The sequence below is a fragment of the Oncorhynchus nerka genome, linkage group LG6 (genome assembly GCF_034236695.1).
Source record: "Oncorhynchus nerka isolate Pitt River linkage group LG6, Oner_Uvic_2.0, whole genome shotgun sequence".
Lineage (NCBI taxonomy): Eukaryota > Metazoa > Chordata > Actinopteri > Salmoniformes > Salmonidae > Oncorhynchus > Oncorhynchus nerka.
This window is the reverse complement of record NC_088401.1, coordinates 5,123,062-5,142,322: the sequence shown is the minus strand read 5'-3', so window position 1 is coordinate 5,142,322 and position 19,261 is coordinate 5,123,062. Positions and strand designations below refer to the sequence as shown.

The 19,261-nt window shown below is 48.0% G+C and overlaps 1 protein-coding gene across 1 annotated transcript in view; it reads right to left on the bottom strand.

The window, feature by feature from the left end:
• LOC135572156 (divergent protein kinase domain 2A-like) overlaps positions 1–19,261 on the bottom strand; it is a 99,873-nt gene that overhangs the window by 49,309 nt on the left and 31,303 nt on the right. Inside the window, 1 exon segment of the mRNA XM_065019227.1 lies at positions 18,922–19,261. This exon segment is cut by the window's right edge and continues 548 nt beyond it. Within this exon segment, the coding sequence (XP_064875299.1) occupies positions 18,922–19,261 (340 nt within the window).

The window sequence follows — 19,261 nt, the reverse complement described above, 5'->3', positions numbered from 1 at the left end:
AACTGCTACTGTACCCAGCCCACTGCTACTGTACACTGCTACTGTACCCAGCCCACTGCTACTGTACACTGCTACTGTACACTGCTACTGTACACAGCCCACTGCTACTGTACACTGCTACTGTACACTGCTACTGTACACAGCCCCCACTGCACACTGCTACTGTACACAGCCCACTGCTACTGTACACAGCCCACTGCTACTGTACACTGCTACTGTACACAGCCCACTGCTACTGTACACTGCTACTGTACACTGCCCACTGCTACTGTACACTGCTACTGTACACAGCCCACTGCTACTGTACACTGCCCACTGCTACTGTACACTGCTACTGTACACTGCCCACTGCTACTGTACACTGCTACTGTACACAGCCCACTGCTACTGTACACAGCCACTGCTACTGTACACTGCTACTGTACACAGCCCACTGCTACTGTACACTGTACACTGCTACTGCACACTGCCCACTGCTACTGTACACTGCTACTGTACACAGCCCACTGCTACTGTACACAGCCCACTGCTACTGTACACATCCCACTGCTACTGTACACAGCCCACTGCTACTGTACACTGCTACTGTACACAGCCCACTGCTACTGTACACAGCCCACTGCTACTGTACACAGCCCACTGCTACTGTACACAGCCCACTGCTACTGTACACTGCTACTGTACACTGCTACTGTACACAGCCCACTGCTACTGTACACTGCTACTGTACACTGCTACTGTACACACACTGCTACTGTACACAGCCCACTGCACACAGCCCACTGCTACTGTACCCAGCCCACTGCTACTGTACACTACTACTGTAAACTGCTACTGTACACAGCCCACTGCTACTGTACACTGCTACTGTACACAGCCCACTGCTACTGTACACAGCCCAATGCTACTGTACACAGCCCACTGCTACTGTACACAGCCCAATGCTACTGTACACAGCTACTGTACACAGCCCACTGCTACTGTACACTGCTACTGTACACACAGCCCACTGCTACTGTACACAGCCCACTGCTACTGTACACAGCTACTGTACACAGCCCACTGCTACTGTACACTGCTACTGTACACAGCCCACTGCTACTGTACACAGCCCACTGCTACTGTACACAGCTGCTACTGCCCACTGCTACTGTACACAGCCCACTGCTACTGTACACTGCTACTGTACACAGCCCACTGCTACTGTACACAGCCCACTGCTACTGTACACAGCCCACTGCTACTGTACACTGTACACTGCCCACTGCTACTGTACACAGCCCACTGCTACTACACAGCCCACTGCTACTGTACACAGCCCACTGCTACTGTACACAGCCCACTGCTACTGTACACTGCTACTGTACACAGCCCACTGCTACTGTACACACTGCTACTGTACACAGCCCACTGCTACTGTACACAGCCCACTGCTACTGTACACAGCCCACTGCTACTGTACACTGCCCACTGCTACTGTACACTGCTACTGTACACAGCCCACTGCTACTGTACACTGCTACTGTACACAGCCCACTGCTACTGTACACAGCCCACTGCTACTGTACAGCCCACTGCTACTGTACACACTGCTACTGTACACTGCTACTGTACACAGCCCACTGCTACTGTACACTGCTACTGTACAGCCCACTGCTACTGTACACTGCTACTGTACACAGCCCACTGCTACTGTACACTGCTACTGTACACAGCCCACTGCTACTGTACACTGCTACTGTACACAGCCCACTGCTACTGTACACAGCCCACTGCTACTGTACACAGCTACTGTACACAGCCCACCACAGCTACTGTACACAGCCCACTGCTACTGTACACAGCCCACTGCTACTGTACACAGCACAGTACACAGCCCACTGCTACTGTACACTGCTACTGTACACAGCCCACTGCTACTGTACACAGCCCACTGCTACTGTACACAGCCCACTGCTACTGTACACAGCCCACTGCTACTGTACACAGCTACTGTACACAGCCCACTGCTACTGTACACAGCCCACTGCTACTGTACACAGCCCACTGCTACTGTACACAGCCCACTGCTACTGTACACAGCCCACTGCTACTGTACACTGGGCTACATTCAGCAGACAGACAATAGACAACAAAGCCTGGAGGCAAAACCCCAATGTAAACCATAAACCTCAATGAGGGGGAAGAGATGGGGGGGCTGAGGGGGAGGAGATGGGGGGGGAGGGGGAAGAGATGGGGGGGGCTGAGGGGGAGGAGATGGGGAGAGGGGAAGAGATGGGGGCACACACAACAGAGTAGAGCCTGGAGGGACTGACTTGGACTACCAGCGAGCGGAACCGAGCGGAACGAATGGTCGTTGTCACTAATCAAATAAAAACCAGGGCTTTGCTCTCCCATAAATATCTGACCTAGTATACTTGGCATTGAGGTTTATGGTTTACATTGGGTTTGTTTCGGGAGGAGGGAGGTGAGAGGGAGGTGGAGAGGGACGGGAGGGGAGGTGGGAGGGAGGGAGAGGGAGGTGGAGAGGGACCTCCCTCCTCCCGAAACAAACCCAATGTAAACCATAAACCTCAATGCCAAGTATACTAGGTCAGATATTTATGGGAGAGCAAAGCCCTGGTTTTTATTTGATTAGTGACAACGACCATTCGTTCCGCTCTCTGGTAGTCCAAGTCAGTCCCCTCCCCCCAGGCTCTCCTCTGTTGTGTGCCCCCCCCATCTCCTCCCCATCCTCCCCCTCCATCTCTTCCCCTCAGCCCCCCTCCTCCCTTGGTTTTGCTTCCAGCGTTTGAAGCCAACGTGCTCTTTCATGTCAGGTGAAATGAGAAGGAGGCGCTGAGGGGGGACCAGCGTCTCAGGCACAGATTTTAGTCTGGAGGAGATGAGTGCTGTACCCTTGACTGAGTTAACCCCACAGGCCTGTCATGTCCTATTGCGGGCTTCACTGAGCAGACATGACTTTGGCTCGCAGAGTTACCACAGTCACATGCTCTCGGGAAGCGATGGGTGGATCTAATTTAACCAGCTAACCAGCCTGGAAAAATATATTAAACATGATGGTTCACTTCCCCTTCTTTCTCCATCCCTCCATCTCTCCATCTCTCCATCTCTCCATCTCTCCATCCCTCCCTCCATCCCTCCATCTCTCCATCTCTCCATCTCTCCATCCTCCATCTCTCCATCCCTCCCTCCATCCCTCCATCCCTCCATCTCTCCATCTCTCCATCCATCCCTCCATCCCTCCATCTCTCCATCCATCCCTCCATCATCTCTCCATCCCTCCCTCCATCTCCATCTCCATCTCTCCATCCATCCTCCATCTCTCCATCTCTCCATCTCTCCATCCATCTCCTCTCCATCCATCCTCCATCTCTCCATCCCTCCATCTCTCCATCTCTCCATCCCTCCATCCCTCCATCTCTCCATCTCTCCATCCCTCCATCCCATCCATCCATCCTCCATCTCCTCATCCCTCCATCCCTCCCTCTCCATCTCTCCATCCCTCCATCCTCCATCTCTCCCTCCATCCCTCCATCCCTCCATCTCTCCATCCCTCCATCTCTCCATCCCCTCCATCCCTCCATCCCTCCATCCCCTCCATCATCTCTCCATCCCTCCATCTCTCCATCCCTCCATCTCTCCATCCCTCCATCCTCCATCCCTCCATCTCTCCATCCCTCCATCTCTCCCTCCATCCCTCCATCTCTCCCTCCATCCCTCCATCCCTCCATCTCTCAATCTCTCAATCTCTCAATCTCTCCATCCCTCCTCCAGACAGCCAGCCAGAGGAAGACCAGCAGACAAAGGCAAATGGAATTTTAAAAGAAAGTCCTAGGCCAATATTTGAGGAGACCTCAGTTGGTGCATTTCTCTGTAAAGGAAGTGAAGGGCTGAGAAATACACATACATATAATGAAATGACTTATTATAGGCAATGATCCAATTTTTTTCGAAGGAAAAACTCCTAGAGAACTCAGAAAAAAATACACAAGGTGTCTTAAAAACAAAACCACAACAAAAACAGTCACGTTGGAACCTCACTTTTCACAAGGAGACCCTTGTACTGCGGTCGTCCTTTGTTTCGTCTTCCAAAAATATATATTCCTTGAAAGCCAAATGGTCTTCCACACGACCGGGTTGAGAGTGCCTCTTCAATTCAACAGGCAGAAAAGGCGTGGTGGGACAAACACAGAAGACTGTTTTCCACTGACAAAGAGAGTCTAGTTTACCCAGCTCTCAGATACAGAACAGACCCAGTATGGAAACAGAACAGACCCAGCTCTCAGATACAGAACAGACCCAGCTCTCAGATACAGAACAGACCCAGCTCTCAGATACAGAACAGACCCAGCTCTCAGATACAGAACAGACCCAGCTCTCAGATACACAACAGACCCAGCTCTCAGATACAGAACAGACCCAGCTCTCAGATACACAACAGACCCAGCTCTCAGATACACAACAGACCCAGCTCTCAGATACACAACAGACCCAGCTCTCAGAAACACAACAGACCCAGCTCTCAGAAACACAACAGACCCAGCTCTCAGATACAGAACAGACCCAGCTCTCAGATACAGAACAGACCCAGCTCTCAGATACACAACAGACCCAGCTCTCAGATACAGAACAGACCCAGCTCTCAGATACAGAACAGACCCAGCTATGGAAACACAACAGACCCAGCTCTCAGATACAGAACAGACCCAGCTCTCAGATACAGAACAGACCCAGCTCTCAGATACAGAACAGACCCAGCTCTCAGATACAGAACAGACCCAGCTCTCAGATACAGAACAGACCCAGCTCTCAGATACAGAACAGACCCAGCTCTCAGATACAGAACAGACCCAGCTCTCAGATACAGAACAGACCCATGACTGTCTCTCAGAGCTGGAACCACAACAGACACATGACAGTCTCTCAGAGCTAGAAACACAACAGACCCAGTATCAGAAACACAACAGACAGTATGGAAACCAGCAGACCCAGTATGGAAACAGAACAGACACCAGTCTCTCAGAGCTGGAACCACAACAGACCCAGTATGGAACACAACAGACCCAGCTCTCAGATGGAACACAACAGACCCATGGAACCACAACAGACCCAGTATGGAACCACAACAGACCCAGCTGGAACCGAACAGACAGACCCAGAATCACAACAGACCCATGGCAACAGACCCAGATGGAACAGAACAGACCCAGTATGGAATCACAACAGACCCATGGCAGACCCAGTATGGAAACACAACAGACCCATGGAACACAACAGACCCAGATACACAACAGAATCCCAGACCCAGATGGAACAGAACAGACCCAGTATGGAAACAGAACAGACCCATGGAAACACTCAGAGTATGGAAACAACAGACCCAGTATGGCACTACAGACCCATATGGAAACACTACAGACCCAGTATGTCTGTCAGACCCAGTATGGAAACACTACAGACCCAGTATGGAAACACAACAGACCCAGTCTGAACCACAACAGAGAGCTGGAAACCACAACAGACCCAGTATGGAAACACAACAGACCCAGTATGGAAACACAACAGACCCAGTATGGAAACAGAACAGACCCAGTATGGAAACAGAACAGACCCAGTAGCTGAAACAGAACAGACCCAGTATGGAAACAGAACAGACCCAGTATGGAAACACAACAGACCCAGTATGGAAACACTACAGACCCAGTATGGAAACACAACAGACCCAGTATGGAAACACTACAGACCCAGTATGGAAACACAACAGAGCCAGTATGGAAACACAACAGACCCAGTATGGAAACACTACAGACCCAGTATGGAAACACAACAGAGCCAGTATGGAAACACAACAGACCCAGTATGGAACACAACAGACCCAGTATGGAAACACAACAGACCCAGTATGGAAACAGAACAGACCCAGTATGGAAACACAACAGACCCAGTATGGAAACACAACAGACCCAGTATGGAAACACAACAGACCCAGTATGGAAACACAACAGACCCAGTATGGAAACAGAACAGACCCAGTATGGAAACAGAACAGACCCAGTATGGAAACAGAACAGACCCAGTATGGAATCAGAACAGACCCAGTATGGAAACACTACAGACCCAGTATGGAAACACTACAGACCCAGTATGGAAACACAACAGACCCTGTATGGAAACACAACAGACCCAGTATGGAAACAGAACAGACCCAGTATGGAAACAGAACAGACCCAGTATGGAATCACAACAGACCCAGTATGGAATCACAACAGACCCAGTATGGAAACACAACAGACCCAGTATGGAAACACTACAGACCCAGTATGGAATCACAACAGACCCAGTATGGAAACACAACAGACCCAGTATGGAAACACAACAGACCCAGTATGGAAACACTACAGACCCAGTATGGAAACACTACAGACCCAGTATGGAAACACTACAGACCCAGTATGGAAACACTACAGACCCAGTATGGAAACACGACAGACCCAGTATGGAAACACTACAGACCCAGTATGGAAACACAACAGACCCAGTATGGAACCACAACAGACCCAGTATGGAACCACAACAGACCCAGTATGGAAACACAACAGACCCAGTATGGAAACACAACAGACCCAGTATGGAAACAGAACAGACCCAGTATGGAAACAGAACAGACCCAGTATGGAAACAGAACAGACCCAGTATGGAAACAGAACAGACCCAGTATGGAACCACAACAGACCCAGTATGGAAACAGAACAGACCCAGTATGGAAACAGAACAGACCCAGTATGGAAACAGAAGCTGTTCAGCGAGAGGTCGGAGAACAACCACCACAGGGCTCTGGTCAAAAGTACTAGAGGATAAATCAATACGGGAATCAGCAGAATATTTCAGGACCCTGACAGACTCTTACCGTCACAGGAACGTGACGTGGGATGTCAGGGATCAATAGCCTACCATTCGACTAACTCGCTGTGATTCCACTACATACAGTAGGCGTAGGAGCTAACGACCAAAACGCTCAGTCGGAGAGAGTCTGGCGTTCTTGGAAGACTTTACAGTACATCTTGTGTGCAATCTCCACAGACGCCGTTCATTCTTTAGTCTAGTGCTGCTAACTGTCCTGTCTCCCCCCTCCCCTCCCCTCCGTCTCTCAGCAAATGATCATGTCTATCCACTGATTCCCGAACAGAGTCGGGACTCTGAAGAGTTAAAGGCACTCAAACACCCCCGGCCTCTCTGCCAGCCTCTCCGCCAGCCTCTCCGCCAGCCTCTCCGCCAGCCTCTCTCCTCTCCCCATCTCGTGACCTACTGCCTCCCCACAACCCACTGCTCTCCTCTCTGTCCCGTGAGAGACGATACGGACATGCCTGATGCCCGAATGTACGCATGTCGTGCAGCTGAGAGCAGAGGTGCAGAGTGATTTCACTGCCAGCAACACAAACACACAGGGCGGTATCCTTCGCTCCTACTTGACATAGTAAGGAGAGGGAATGAAGAGAGGGAACGAAGAGAGGGAATGAAGAGAGGGGAGTACGGAGAGGGAACGAAGAGAGGGAACGAAGAGAGGGGAGTAAGGAGAGGGAACGAAGAGAGGGAACGAAGAGAGGGAACGAAGAGAGGGGAGTAAGGAGAGGGAACGAAGAGAGGGAACGAAGAGAGGGAACGAAGAGAGGGAACGAAGAGAGGGAACGAAGAGAGGGAACGAAGAGGGAACGAAGAGAGGGAACGAAGAGAGGGAAGTAAGGAGAGGGAACGAAGAGAGGGAATGAAGAGAGGGAACGAAGAGAGGGAATGAAGAGAGGGAACGAAGAGAGGGAATGAAGAGAGGGAACGAAGAGAGGGAATGAAGAGAGGGAACGAAGAGAGGGAATGAAGAGAGGGAACGAAGAGAGGGAATGAAGAGAGGGAACGAAGAGAGGGAACGAAGAGAGGGAACGAAGAGAGGGGAGTAAGGAGAGGGAACGAATAGAGGGAACGAATAGAGGGAACGAATAGAGGGAACGAATAGAGGGAACGAATAGAGGGAACGAATAGAGGGAACGAATAGAGGGAACGAATAGAGGGAACGAATAGAGGGAAGTAAGGAGAGGGAACGAATAGAGGGGACGAATAGAGGGCAGTAAGGAGAGGGAACGAATAGAGGGAACGAATAGAGGGGACGAATAGAGGGGACGAATAGAGGGGACGAATAGAGGGGACGAATAGAGGGAAGTAAGGAGAGGGAACGAATAGAGGGAAGTAAGGAGAGGGAACGAAGAGAGGGAAGTAAGGAGAGGGAACGAATAGAGGGAACGAATAGAGGGGAGTAAGGAGAGGGAACGAATAGAGGGGACGAATAGAGGGAAGTAAGGAGAGGGAACAAATAGAGGGGACGAATAGAGGGGACGAATAGAGGGAAGTAAGGAGAGGGAACGAATAAAGGGAACGAATAGAGGGAACGAATAGAGGAGAGTAAGGAGAGGGAACGAATAGAGGGGAGTAAGGAGAGGGAACGAAGAGAGGGGAGTAAGGAGAGGGAACGAATAGAGGGAAGTAAGGAGAGGGAACGAATAGAGGGAAGTAAGGAGAGGGAACGAAGAGAGGGGAGTAAGGAGAGGGAACGAATAGAGGGGAGTAAGGAGAGGGAACGAATAGAGGGAAGTAAGGAGAGGGAACGAATAGAGGGAAGTAAGGAGAGGGAACGAAGAGAGGGGAGTAAGGAGAGGGAACGAATAGAGGGGACGAATAGAGGGGAGTAAGGAGAGGGAACGAATCGAGGGAACGAATAGAGGGAAGTAAGGAGAGAACAAATAGGGAAGTAAGTAGAGGGAACGAATAGATGGAACGAATAGAGGGAACGAATAGAGGGAAGTAAGGAGAGGGAACGAATAGAGGGAACGAATAGTGGGAAGTAAGGAGAGGGAACGAATAGAGGGGACGAATAGAGGGGAGTAAGGAGAGGGAACGAATAGAGGGAAGTAAGGAGAGGGAACGAATAGAGGGAAGTAAGGAGAGGGAACGAATAGAGGGAACGAATAGAGGGGAGTAAGGAGAGGGAACAAATAGAGGGAACGAACACACACACAGACACCAAGCCCCTCCCCCTGCCACTCACACAGACACCAAGCCCCTCCCCCTGCCACTCACACAGACACCAAGCCCCTCCCCCTGCCACTCACACACAGACACCAATCCCCTCCCCCTGTCATTCACACAGACACCAAGCCCCTCCCCTGTCATTCTCACACAGACACCAAGCCCCTCCCCTGCCACTCTCACATAGACACCAAGCCCCTCCCCTGCCATTCTCACACAGACACCAAGGCCCTCCCCTGCCATTCTCACACAGACACCAAGCCCCTCCCCTGCCACACACACAGACACCAAGCCCCTCCCCTGCCACACACACAGACACCAAGCACCTCCCCTGCCACTCACAGACACCAAGCCCCTCCCCTGCCACACACACAGACACCAAGCCCCTCCCCTGCCACTCACACAAACACCAAGCCCCTCCCCCTGCCACACACACAGACACCAAGCCCCTCCCCCTGCCACTCACACAGACACCAAGCCCCTCCCCTGCCACTCACAGACACCAAGCCCCTCCCCTGCCACTCACACATACACCAAGCCCCTCCCCTGCCACTCACACAGACACCAAGCCCCTCCCCCTGCCACACACACAGACACCGAGCCCCTCCCCTGCCACTCACACACAGACACCAATCCCCTCCCCCTGTCATTCACACAGACACCAAGCCCCTCCCCTGTCATTCTCACAGACACCAAGCCCCTCCCCCTGTCATTCTCACACAGACACCAAGCCCCTCCCCCTGTCATTCTCACACAGACACCAAGCCCCTCCCCCTGCCACTCACACACAGACGAAAGATCACTGGACTCCTGAGTGGTTCCGCGGTCTAAGGCTCTGCATCTTCAGTGCTAGAGGCGTCACTACAGATACCTCGGTTCGATTCCAGGCTGTGATTGGGAGTCCCATAGGGCAGCGCACAGTTGGGATTGGCCAATTTGTTATAAACTGACTTGCCTAGTTAAATAAAAGATAAACATTTGTTTTGGTTGAAATGACTACTGCTTTGGGGAAACAAAGGTTCAATTCTAATGAAATAACAAACTTCTTTCTCTCGGACAATAAAGCCGTTTCACCTCACTGTTTGATGTTTGGTCCAACAGAATCAGTCATACAGAAACACATTATGTCCTGTAATAGAGGAGAATTTAACCGTTGTAATGATACCCTTTTTTTGTCCAAACTCCCAACATTTACAACAGAGCAGACCCCTACTCAGATGGGAGTATCAACGAACATGAAAATAAATGCTCAGTTTCCACCGCGTACCGCTAGAAGCATTTTCTGCCACAGACACACAGTGGGGTAAAAAAGTATTTAGTCAGCCACCAATGTGCAAGTTCTCCCACTTAAAAAGATGAGAGAGGCCTGTAATTTTCATCATAGGTACACTTCAAATTTTTGGGCCACACTGTTTGTGCTGCTAGTCGTCTAGTCTGTGTGTGATGGAATCTGCAAATGAGCATTAAAGAAAGATTTCTGTACGGAAACTCATTTTTCATTCTGAGGAAAACGGCAGGCTACATGATTTCAACATCTGAACAAAATGGGAAGGCGTTATGTTCAAAACAGTTGGCGTCAGACAGACACAGGTCATAACCATTCAACGGCCTCATCGTCTGGCAAATAGATCCGCGTTGGCTTGAAACACATATATATATAGAGAGAGATTAGTCTCTTCACTAGCAGTGGGCTTGTGTTTAACAGTTAAATGAGATGGTAATGTTCTAGAATAGCGGATACCAGAAGACGGTCTGTAGAAGACGACGTGGACGTTGGTTCTGGTAACGTGGTAATGTTCTAGAATAGCGGATACCAGAAGATGGTCTGTAGAAGACGACGTGGACGTTGGTTCTGGTAACGTGGTAATGTTCTAGAATAGCGGATACCAGAAGACGGTCTGTAGAAGACGACGTGGACGTTGGTTCTGGTAACGTGGTAATGTTCTAGAATAGCGGATACCAGAAGACGGTCTGTAGAAGACGACGTGGACGTTGGTTCTGGTAACGTGGTAATGTTCTAGAATAGCGGATACCAGAAGACGGTCTGTAGAAGACGACGTGGACGTTGGTTCTGGTAACGTGGTAATGTTCTAGAATAGCGGATACCAGAAGATGGTCTGTAGAAGACGACGTGCACGTTGGTTCTGGTAACGTGGTAATGTTCTAGAATAGCGGATACCAGAAGATGGTCTGTAGAAGACGACGTGGACGTTGGTTCTGGTAACGTGGTAATGTTCTAGAATAGCGGATACCAGAAGATGGTCTGTAGAAGACGACGTGCACGTTGGTTCTGGTAACGTGGTAATGTTCTAGAATATTGGATACCAGAAGATGGTCTGTAGAAGACGACGTGGACGTTGGTTCTGGTAACGTGGTAATGTTCTAGAATAGCGGATACCAGAAGATGGTCTGTAGAAGACGATACCAGAAGATGGTCGTGGACGTTGGTTCTGGTAACGTGGTAATGTTCTAGAATAGCGGATACCAGAAGGCGGTCTGTAGAAGAGCGGATACCAGAAGATGGTCGTGCGACGTTGGTTCTGGTAACGTGGTAATGTTCTAGAATAGCGGATACCAGAAGACGGTCTGTAGAAGACGACGTGGACGTTGGTTCTGGTAACGTGGTAATGTTCTAGAATAGCGGATACCAGAAGACGGTCTGTAGAAGACGACGTGGACGTTGGTTCTGGTAACGTGGTAATGTTCTAGAATAGCGGATACCAGAAGACGGTCTGTAGAAGACGACGTGGACGTTGGTTCTGGTAACGTGGTAATGTTCTAGAATAGCGGATACCAGAAGATGGTCTGTAGAAGACGACGTGCACGTTGGTTCTGGTAACATTTGGAACAGAAAATTGTATTTTCATTGGCTGAGACTTGAAAGCCAGATCAGTGATTAGTGAAAAAAAGAGATATATATTATATATATTATATATATATAATTAAAAGCTGAATGAACTATTTAGTTGGCTAGGCAGCTCATATAGCTTAATAACCTGAACATATCTGACAATGTTTTGGAGTTGAAACTGTAGACAACAAAACAATTAATTCACCATAACAGAAAAATTAACACATTAACACACATTAAAGCAGTGCATTTTGTCGGAAGAAAAATGTAGAGCTTGCTGTTGAACAACAGGGTCAAAGTTGAATGTCCCTTGCTCAGTTGCAGCTAGACAAAGTCTATATAAAGAGGGGGGAATGCCAACAGAATGTGGTAAAACATCTGGCTTTTTGAAGAGACCATAAACATTGCCCCCCAACAAAAAAAGGATGGAAAGACAGAGAGAGATAGAGGGGGGGGGGGAGCCCACTCAAGGCTAATAAGATTTTATAGATTGACTGGACTAAAAAGGCTGATTTCGCCTTTGTCCTCCCAAATGCCTGGAGGTGTCGGGGAGCTGTGTGAGGCTGAGTTAGGGATTGGAGGTTACGTCACATATTGAATGACATGCTGGGCTCATTGTTGTCCTGACCCTTCACGAGACACGGTCAATGTCATTGATTGGTTGGTTGGTTGTAAATCACCGGGGGAAATGACTGGAGAGAGTGGTGCTATAATCTGGTCTGGAGGACTCACTAAACAGAGAACATCCCTGGTCATCCCTACTGTCTCTGATCTGGAGGACTCACTAAACAGAGAACATCCCTGGTCTACTGTCTCTGATCTGGAGGACTGACTAAACAGAGAACATCCCTGGTCTACTGTCTCTGATCTGGAGGACTCACTAAACAGAGAACATCCCTGGTCATCCCTACTGCCACTGATCTGGAGGACTCACTAAACAGAGAATATCCCTGGTCCTCCCTACTGCCTCTGATCTGGAGGACTCACTAAACACAGAACATCCCTGGTCATCCCTGCTGCCTCTGATCTGGAGGACTCACTAAACAGAGAACATCCCTGGTCCTCCCTACTGTCTCTGATCTGGAGGACTCACTAAACAGAGAACATCCCTGGTCATCCCTACTGCCTCTGATCTGGCGGACTCACTAAACAGAGAACATCCCTGGTCATCCCTACTGCCTCTGATCTGGAGGACTCACTAAACAGAGAACATCCCTGGTCATCCCTACTGCCTCTGATCTGGAGGACTCACTAAACAGAGAACATCCCTGGTCATCCCTACTGTCTCTGATCTGGAGGACTCACTAAACAGAGAACATCCCTGGTCATCCCTACTACCTCTGATCTGGAGGACTCACTAAACAGAGAACATCCCTGGTCATCCCTACTGCCTCTGATCTGGAGGACTCACTAAACAGAGAACATCCCTGGTCATCCCTACTGCCTCTGATCTGGAGGACTCACTAAACAGAGAACATCCCAGGTCATCCCTACTGCCTCTGATCTGGAGGACTCACTAAACAGAGAACATTCCTGGTCATCCCTACTGCCTCTGATCTGGAGGACTCACTAAACAGAGAACATCCCTGGTCATCCCTACTGCCTCTGATCTGGAGGACTCACTAAACAGAGAACATCCCTGGTCATCCCTACTGCCTCTGATCTGGAGGACTCACTAAACAGAGAACATCCCTGGTCATCTCTACTGCCTCTGATCTGGAGGACTCACTAAACAGAGAACATTCCTGGTCATCTCTACTGCCTCTGATCTGGAGGACTCACTAAACAGAGATGCGTCATTAGTAAATGATGTCTGAGTGTTGGAGTGTAACTGGCTATCTGTAACGTAATATGGTACCGTAAGGTTTTGCTTAACATCAGGATTTAAAAATATATATATTCATACTTTTACTTAAGTATATTTTAGGAATTACATTTACTTTTGATATTTAAGTCAATTTAAAACCAAATACTTTTACTCAAATAGTATTTTACTGGTTGACTCATTTTAAATCATTTTCTATGAAGGTATCTTTACTCCAGTATGATGACACGTTGGGTGGAAAAGGGGCTCTGGGTTGGTCAGAAAGTGATCCTCTGCTGTTTCTTCATCCTGAGACCTAAAGCGGTGTAGTTTTCACACCTGATTCCACTAGGAATAGGAAACAAAACAGTTAAGTCATCTACCTGTGTGGCAGTTGGAAGCGCCTGGCGCTTGCCAGGGTTTGATTCTCACAAAAACTCACTACTGTAAGTCTCTCTAGATAGGAGAGTCTGCTAAATGACTCACTACTGTAGGTCACTCTGGATAAGAGAGTCTGCTAAATGACTCACTACTGTAGTGTCTCTGGATCAGAGAGTCTGCTAAATGACTCACTACTGTAAGTCTCTCTAGATAGGAGAGTCTGCTAAATGACTCACTACTGTAAGTCTCTCTAGATAGGAGAGTCTGCTAAATGACTCACTACTGTAAGTCTCTCTAGATAGGAGAGTCTGCTAAATGACTCACTACTGTAAGTCTCTCTGGATCAGAGAGTCTGCTAAATGACTCACTACTGTAAGTCTCTCTAGATAGGAGAGTCTGCTAAATGACTCACTACTGTAAGTCTCTCTAGATCGGAGAGTCTGCTAAATGACTCACTACTGTAAGTCTCTCTGGATCAGAGTCTGCTAAATGACTCACTACTGTAAGTCTCTCTAGATAGGAGAGTCTGCTAAATGACTCACTACTGTAAGTCTCTCTAGATAGGAGAGTCTGCTAAATGACTCACTACTGTAAGTCTCTCTAGATAAGAGAGTCTGCTAAATGACTCACTACTGTAGTCACTCTGGATAAGAGAGTCTGCTAAATGACTCACTACTGTAGTCACTCTGGATAAGAGAGTCTGCTAAATGACTCACTACTGTAGTCACTCTGGATAAGAGAGTCTGCTAAATGACTCACTACTGTAAGTCTCTCTGGATCAGAGAGTCTGCTAAATGACTCACTACTGTAGTCTCTCTGGATCAGAGAGTCTGCAAAATGACTCACTACTGTAGTGTCTCTGGATCAGAGAGTCTGCTAAATGACTCACTACTGTAAGTCTCTCTAGATAGGAGAGTCTGCTAAATGACTCACTACTGTAAGTCGCTCTGGATCAGAGAGTCTGCTAAATGACTCACTACTGTAGTGTCTCTGGATCAGAGAGTCTGCTAAATGACTCACTACTGTAAGTCTCTCTAGATAGGAGAGTCTGCTAAATGACTCACTACTGTAAGTCTCTCTAGATAGGAGAGTCTGCTAAATGACTCACTACTGTAAGTCTCTCTAGATAGGAGAGTCTGCTAAATGACTCACTACTGTAAGTCTCTCTGGATCAGAGAGTCTGCTAAATGACTCAATACTGTAAGTCACTCTGGATAGGAGAGTCTGCTAAATGACTCACTACTGTAAGTCTTTCTAGATAGGAGAGTCTGCTAAATGACTCACTACTGTAAGTCTCTAGATAGGAGAGTCTGTTAAATGACTCACTACTGTAAGTCACTCTGGATAAGAGAGTCTGCTAAATGACTCACTACTGTAAGTCTCTCTAGATAGGAGAGTCTGCTAAATGACTCACTACTGTAAGTCACTCTGGATAAGAGAGTCTGCTAAATGACTCACTACTGTAAGTCTCTCTAGATAGGAGAGTCTGCTAAATGACTCACTACTGTAGGTCACTCTGGATAAGAGTCTGCTAAATGACTCACTACTGTAGTGACTCTGGATCAGAGAGTCAGCTAAATGACTCACTACTGTAGTGTCTCTGGATCAGAGAGTCTGCTAAATGACTCACTACTGTAGTGACTCTGGATCAGAGAGTCTGCTAAATGACTCACTACTGTAGTGACTCTGGATCAGAGAGTCTGCTAAATGACTCACTACTGTAGTGACTCTGGATCAGAGAGTCTGCTAAATGACTCACTACTGTAGTGACTCTGGATAAGAGTGTCTGCTAAATGAATAACATTTGAAAACAAGAACAATGTGCGTGGCTTTTTGGTCCCCAGGACCAGCATTAAGAAACACTGTGTAACAGAATAGCGGTTAAAGGAGAAGAGACAGAAATAGTTTTTCCTGACCTCCGTTTCAAAAGTAGTTTCTTTCGCTTCCTAAAAAACGTCTGAAACCTCAAGGATTAACACACAGATGTTTTGCTTTGTCTTTGTCTTTTTTCTCTCCAAAAGACCATCAGATGCACTTCGAATCACTTAAACCTGCCTTGAATGTTAAATATGCAGTAACTCAGCAACACCAAGTAAATCTCTCAGCTTTGAGGGATGTCACCATACTGGATGAGGTGACACATCTGCACCAACACAGTACTGTTACCCTTGATCCATACTGGATGAGGTGACAAATCTGCACCAACACAGTACTGTTACCCTTGATCCATACTGGATGAGGTGACACATCTGCACCAACACAGTACTGTTACCCTTGATCCATACTGGATGAGGTGACACATCTGCACCAACACAGTACTGTTACCCTTGATCCATACTGGATGAGGTGACACATCTGCACCAACACAGTACTGTTACCCTTGATCCATACTGGATGAGGTGACACATCTGCACCAACACAGTACTGTTACCCTTGATCCATACTGGATGAGGTGACACATCTGCACCAACACAGTACTGTTACCCTTGATCCATACTGGATGAGGTGACACATCTGCACCAACACAGTACTGTTACCCTTGATCCATACTGGATGAGGTGACACATCTGCACCAACACAGCAGCATGAACTCTTGATGTACCATCTCCTTTTCAAGAATGTCCCCCAAAAAATAATACAACAAATCTACTTGGTAACAAGACAAATATGTAAACAACTGTCTAATAATAAACAACAACAACAATAATAATACACACATATACCATTTTTTTTGGAGGGGTCATTTTTTGGACCAAGCCAAATGTCTTCAGCCTCCTGAGGTTGAATAGACTGAAGAATCTGCAGGTTGGTTTTGGGGTGGGTCTGATCGATACTAAGTGACTATGCTAAAGATCTATAGCGGAAGAGGGAAGAGGATTCATACCCTGTAATTTACAGAGGGTTTGGCATCAACAGTGGAAAGGTGACTCCGGGATGCTGTCCTTCTAGCCAATAAAAAGAAAAGTTTGAGATGGGCAAAAGAACACAGACACTGGACAGAGGAACTCTGCCTCGAAGGACAGCATCCCGGAGTTGCCTCTCTTCACTGTATACGTTAAGACTGGTGTTTTGCGGGTACTATTTAATGAAGCTGCCAGTTGAGGACTTGTGAGGCGTCTGTTTCTCAAACTAAACATTCTAATGTACTGAAACAGGAAAGGTCCTTCCCCAAACTGTTGCCACAAAGTAGAATTGTCTAGAATGTCATTGTATGCTGTAGCAGTAAGATTTCCCTACACTGGAACTATGGGGCCTAGTCAGGACCTTGAAAAACAGTCCCAGAACATCATTCTTCCTCCATCAAACTTTACAGTTGGCACTATGCATTCGGGCAGGTAGCGTTATCCTGGTATCCGCCAATCCCAGATCAAACTGCCAGATGGTGAAGTGTGATTCATCACTCCAGAGAACGTGTTTCCACTGTTCCAGAGTCCAATGGCGGTGAGCTTTACACCACTCCAGCCGACGCTTGGCATTGCACATGGTGATCTTAGACTTGTGTGCAGCTGTTCGGTCATAGAAACCCATTTCATGAAGCTCCCAATGAACCGTTGCTGTGCTGACGTTACTTCCAGAGGCAGTATGGAACTCGGTAGTGAGTGTTGCAGCGGAGGACAGACTATTCTTTACGCACTACGTGGTTCAGCGGTCCCGCTCTGTGAGATTGTGTGGCCTACCACTTCGGCGCTGAGCCGTTGTTGCTCCTAGACGTTTCCACTCGTTTGAAAGGTGGCATCCTAAGACGGTGACAGGTTTGAAGTCACTGAGCTCTTCAGTAAGGCCATTCTACTGCCAATGTTTGTCTATGGAGATTGCATGGCTGTGTGCTCAATTTTATACACCCGTCAGCAACGGATGAGGCTGAAATAGTCTAATCTACAAATTTGAAGGGATGTACACATACTTAAGTATATATAGTGTATATTGATTCGGTAAGTATTCAACCCCCTGAGTCAATACATGTTAGAATCACCTTCGACAGCAATTACAGCTGTGAGTCTTTCTGGGTAAGTCTCTAAGAGCTTTCCACACATGGATTGTGCAACATTGGCAAATTGTTATTTTCAACATTCTTCAAGCTCTGTCAAATTGGTTATTGATCATTGCTAGACAACCATTTTCAGGCCTCGTCATAGATTTTCAAGTAGATTTAAGTCAAAACTAACTCGGCCACTCAGGAACATTCACTGTCGTCTTGGTAAGCAACTCCAGCGTAGCTTTGGCCTTGTGTTTTAGCCGGTGGTCAGCTCCATTCTGTTCCTGAAAAACTCCCCAGTCCTTAACGATTACAAAACATACCCATAACATGATGCAGCCACCACTATGCTTGAAAATATGGAGAGGTGTACTCAGTAATGTGTTGTATTGGATTTTCCCCAAACATAACACTTTGTATACAAGACAAAAACGTATTTGATTTGCCACATTTTCATTATTAATTACATGTTTTGTGGCTCTGTGGCAGAAAGGTGTGGCTAACAGGCCACTAGATGGCTCTGTGGCAGAAAGGTGTGGCTAACAGGCCACTAGATGGCTCTGTGGCAGAAAGGTGTGGCTAACAGGCCACTAGATGGCTCTGTGGCAGAAAGGTGTGGCTAACAGGCCTGTTGGGATTCCGCTGGTTTCATTTGGACATGTCAGTGTCTGCAGTCTATAGTTTTATCACGTAGAAGTCAATAACACCAGACAAAACAACGAAGCCATTAAAAAAGTGACCTGAAGTACAATGTCGTCCATCTCAAACACGAATAACAATACAGATGAATCCCTGTAGAAGAGAACAGGGTATTTAAAAGGCCTTAGTTCCTACCTGTAGTACGAGGGGCTCAGGGTTGAAGGCCAGGGTCATCAGTAACTGCATCCTCTCGGTGTCCTTCAGGTTCTTCAGCAGGAAGCTGCCAGAGTCTTTGGTTTCGGCATAACGTCGCACCACCCTGTCCAGCAGCCTCTGGGAGGGGCAGTGCACCAGGTCAGACCAGCCCTCTACCACCTCAGGGGTCAGCAGCCTCACGTCCCCGTTCAGCCTGGCGAACTCAGTCTTGTACATGGCCTGGATGAGGTCGCAGCGCGGGCGGCCAGTAGCTCTCTTACAGATCTTCTGGTCGATGTCCGCCAGCTCCTGATTGGATCCCAGGCGTTTGAGCACCACG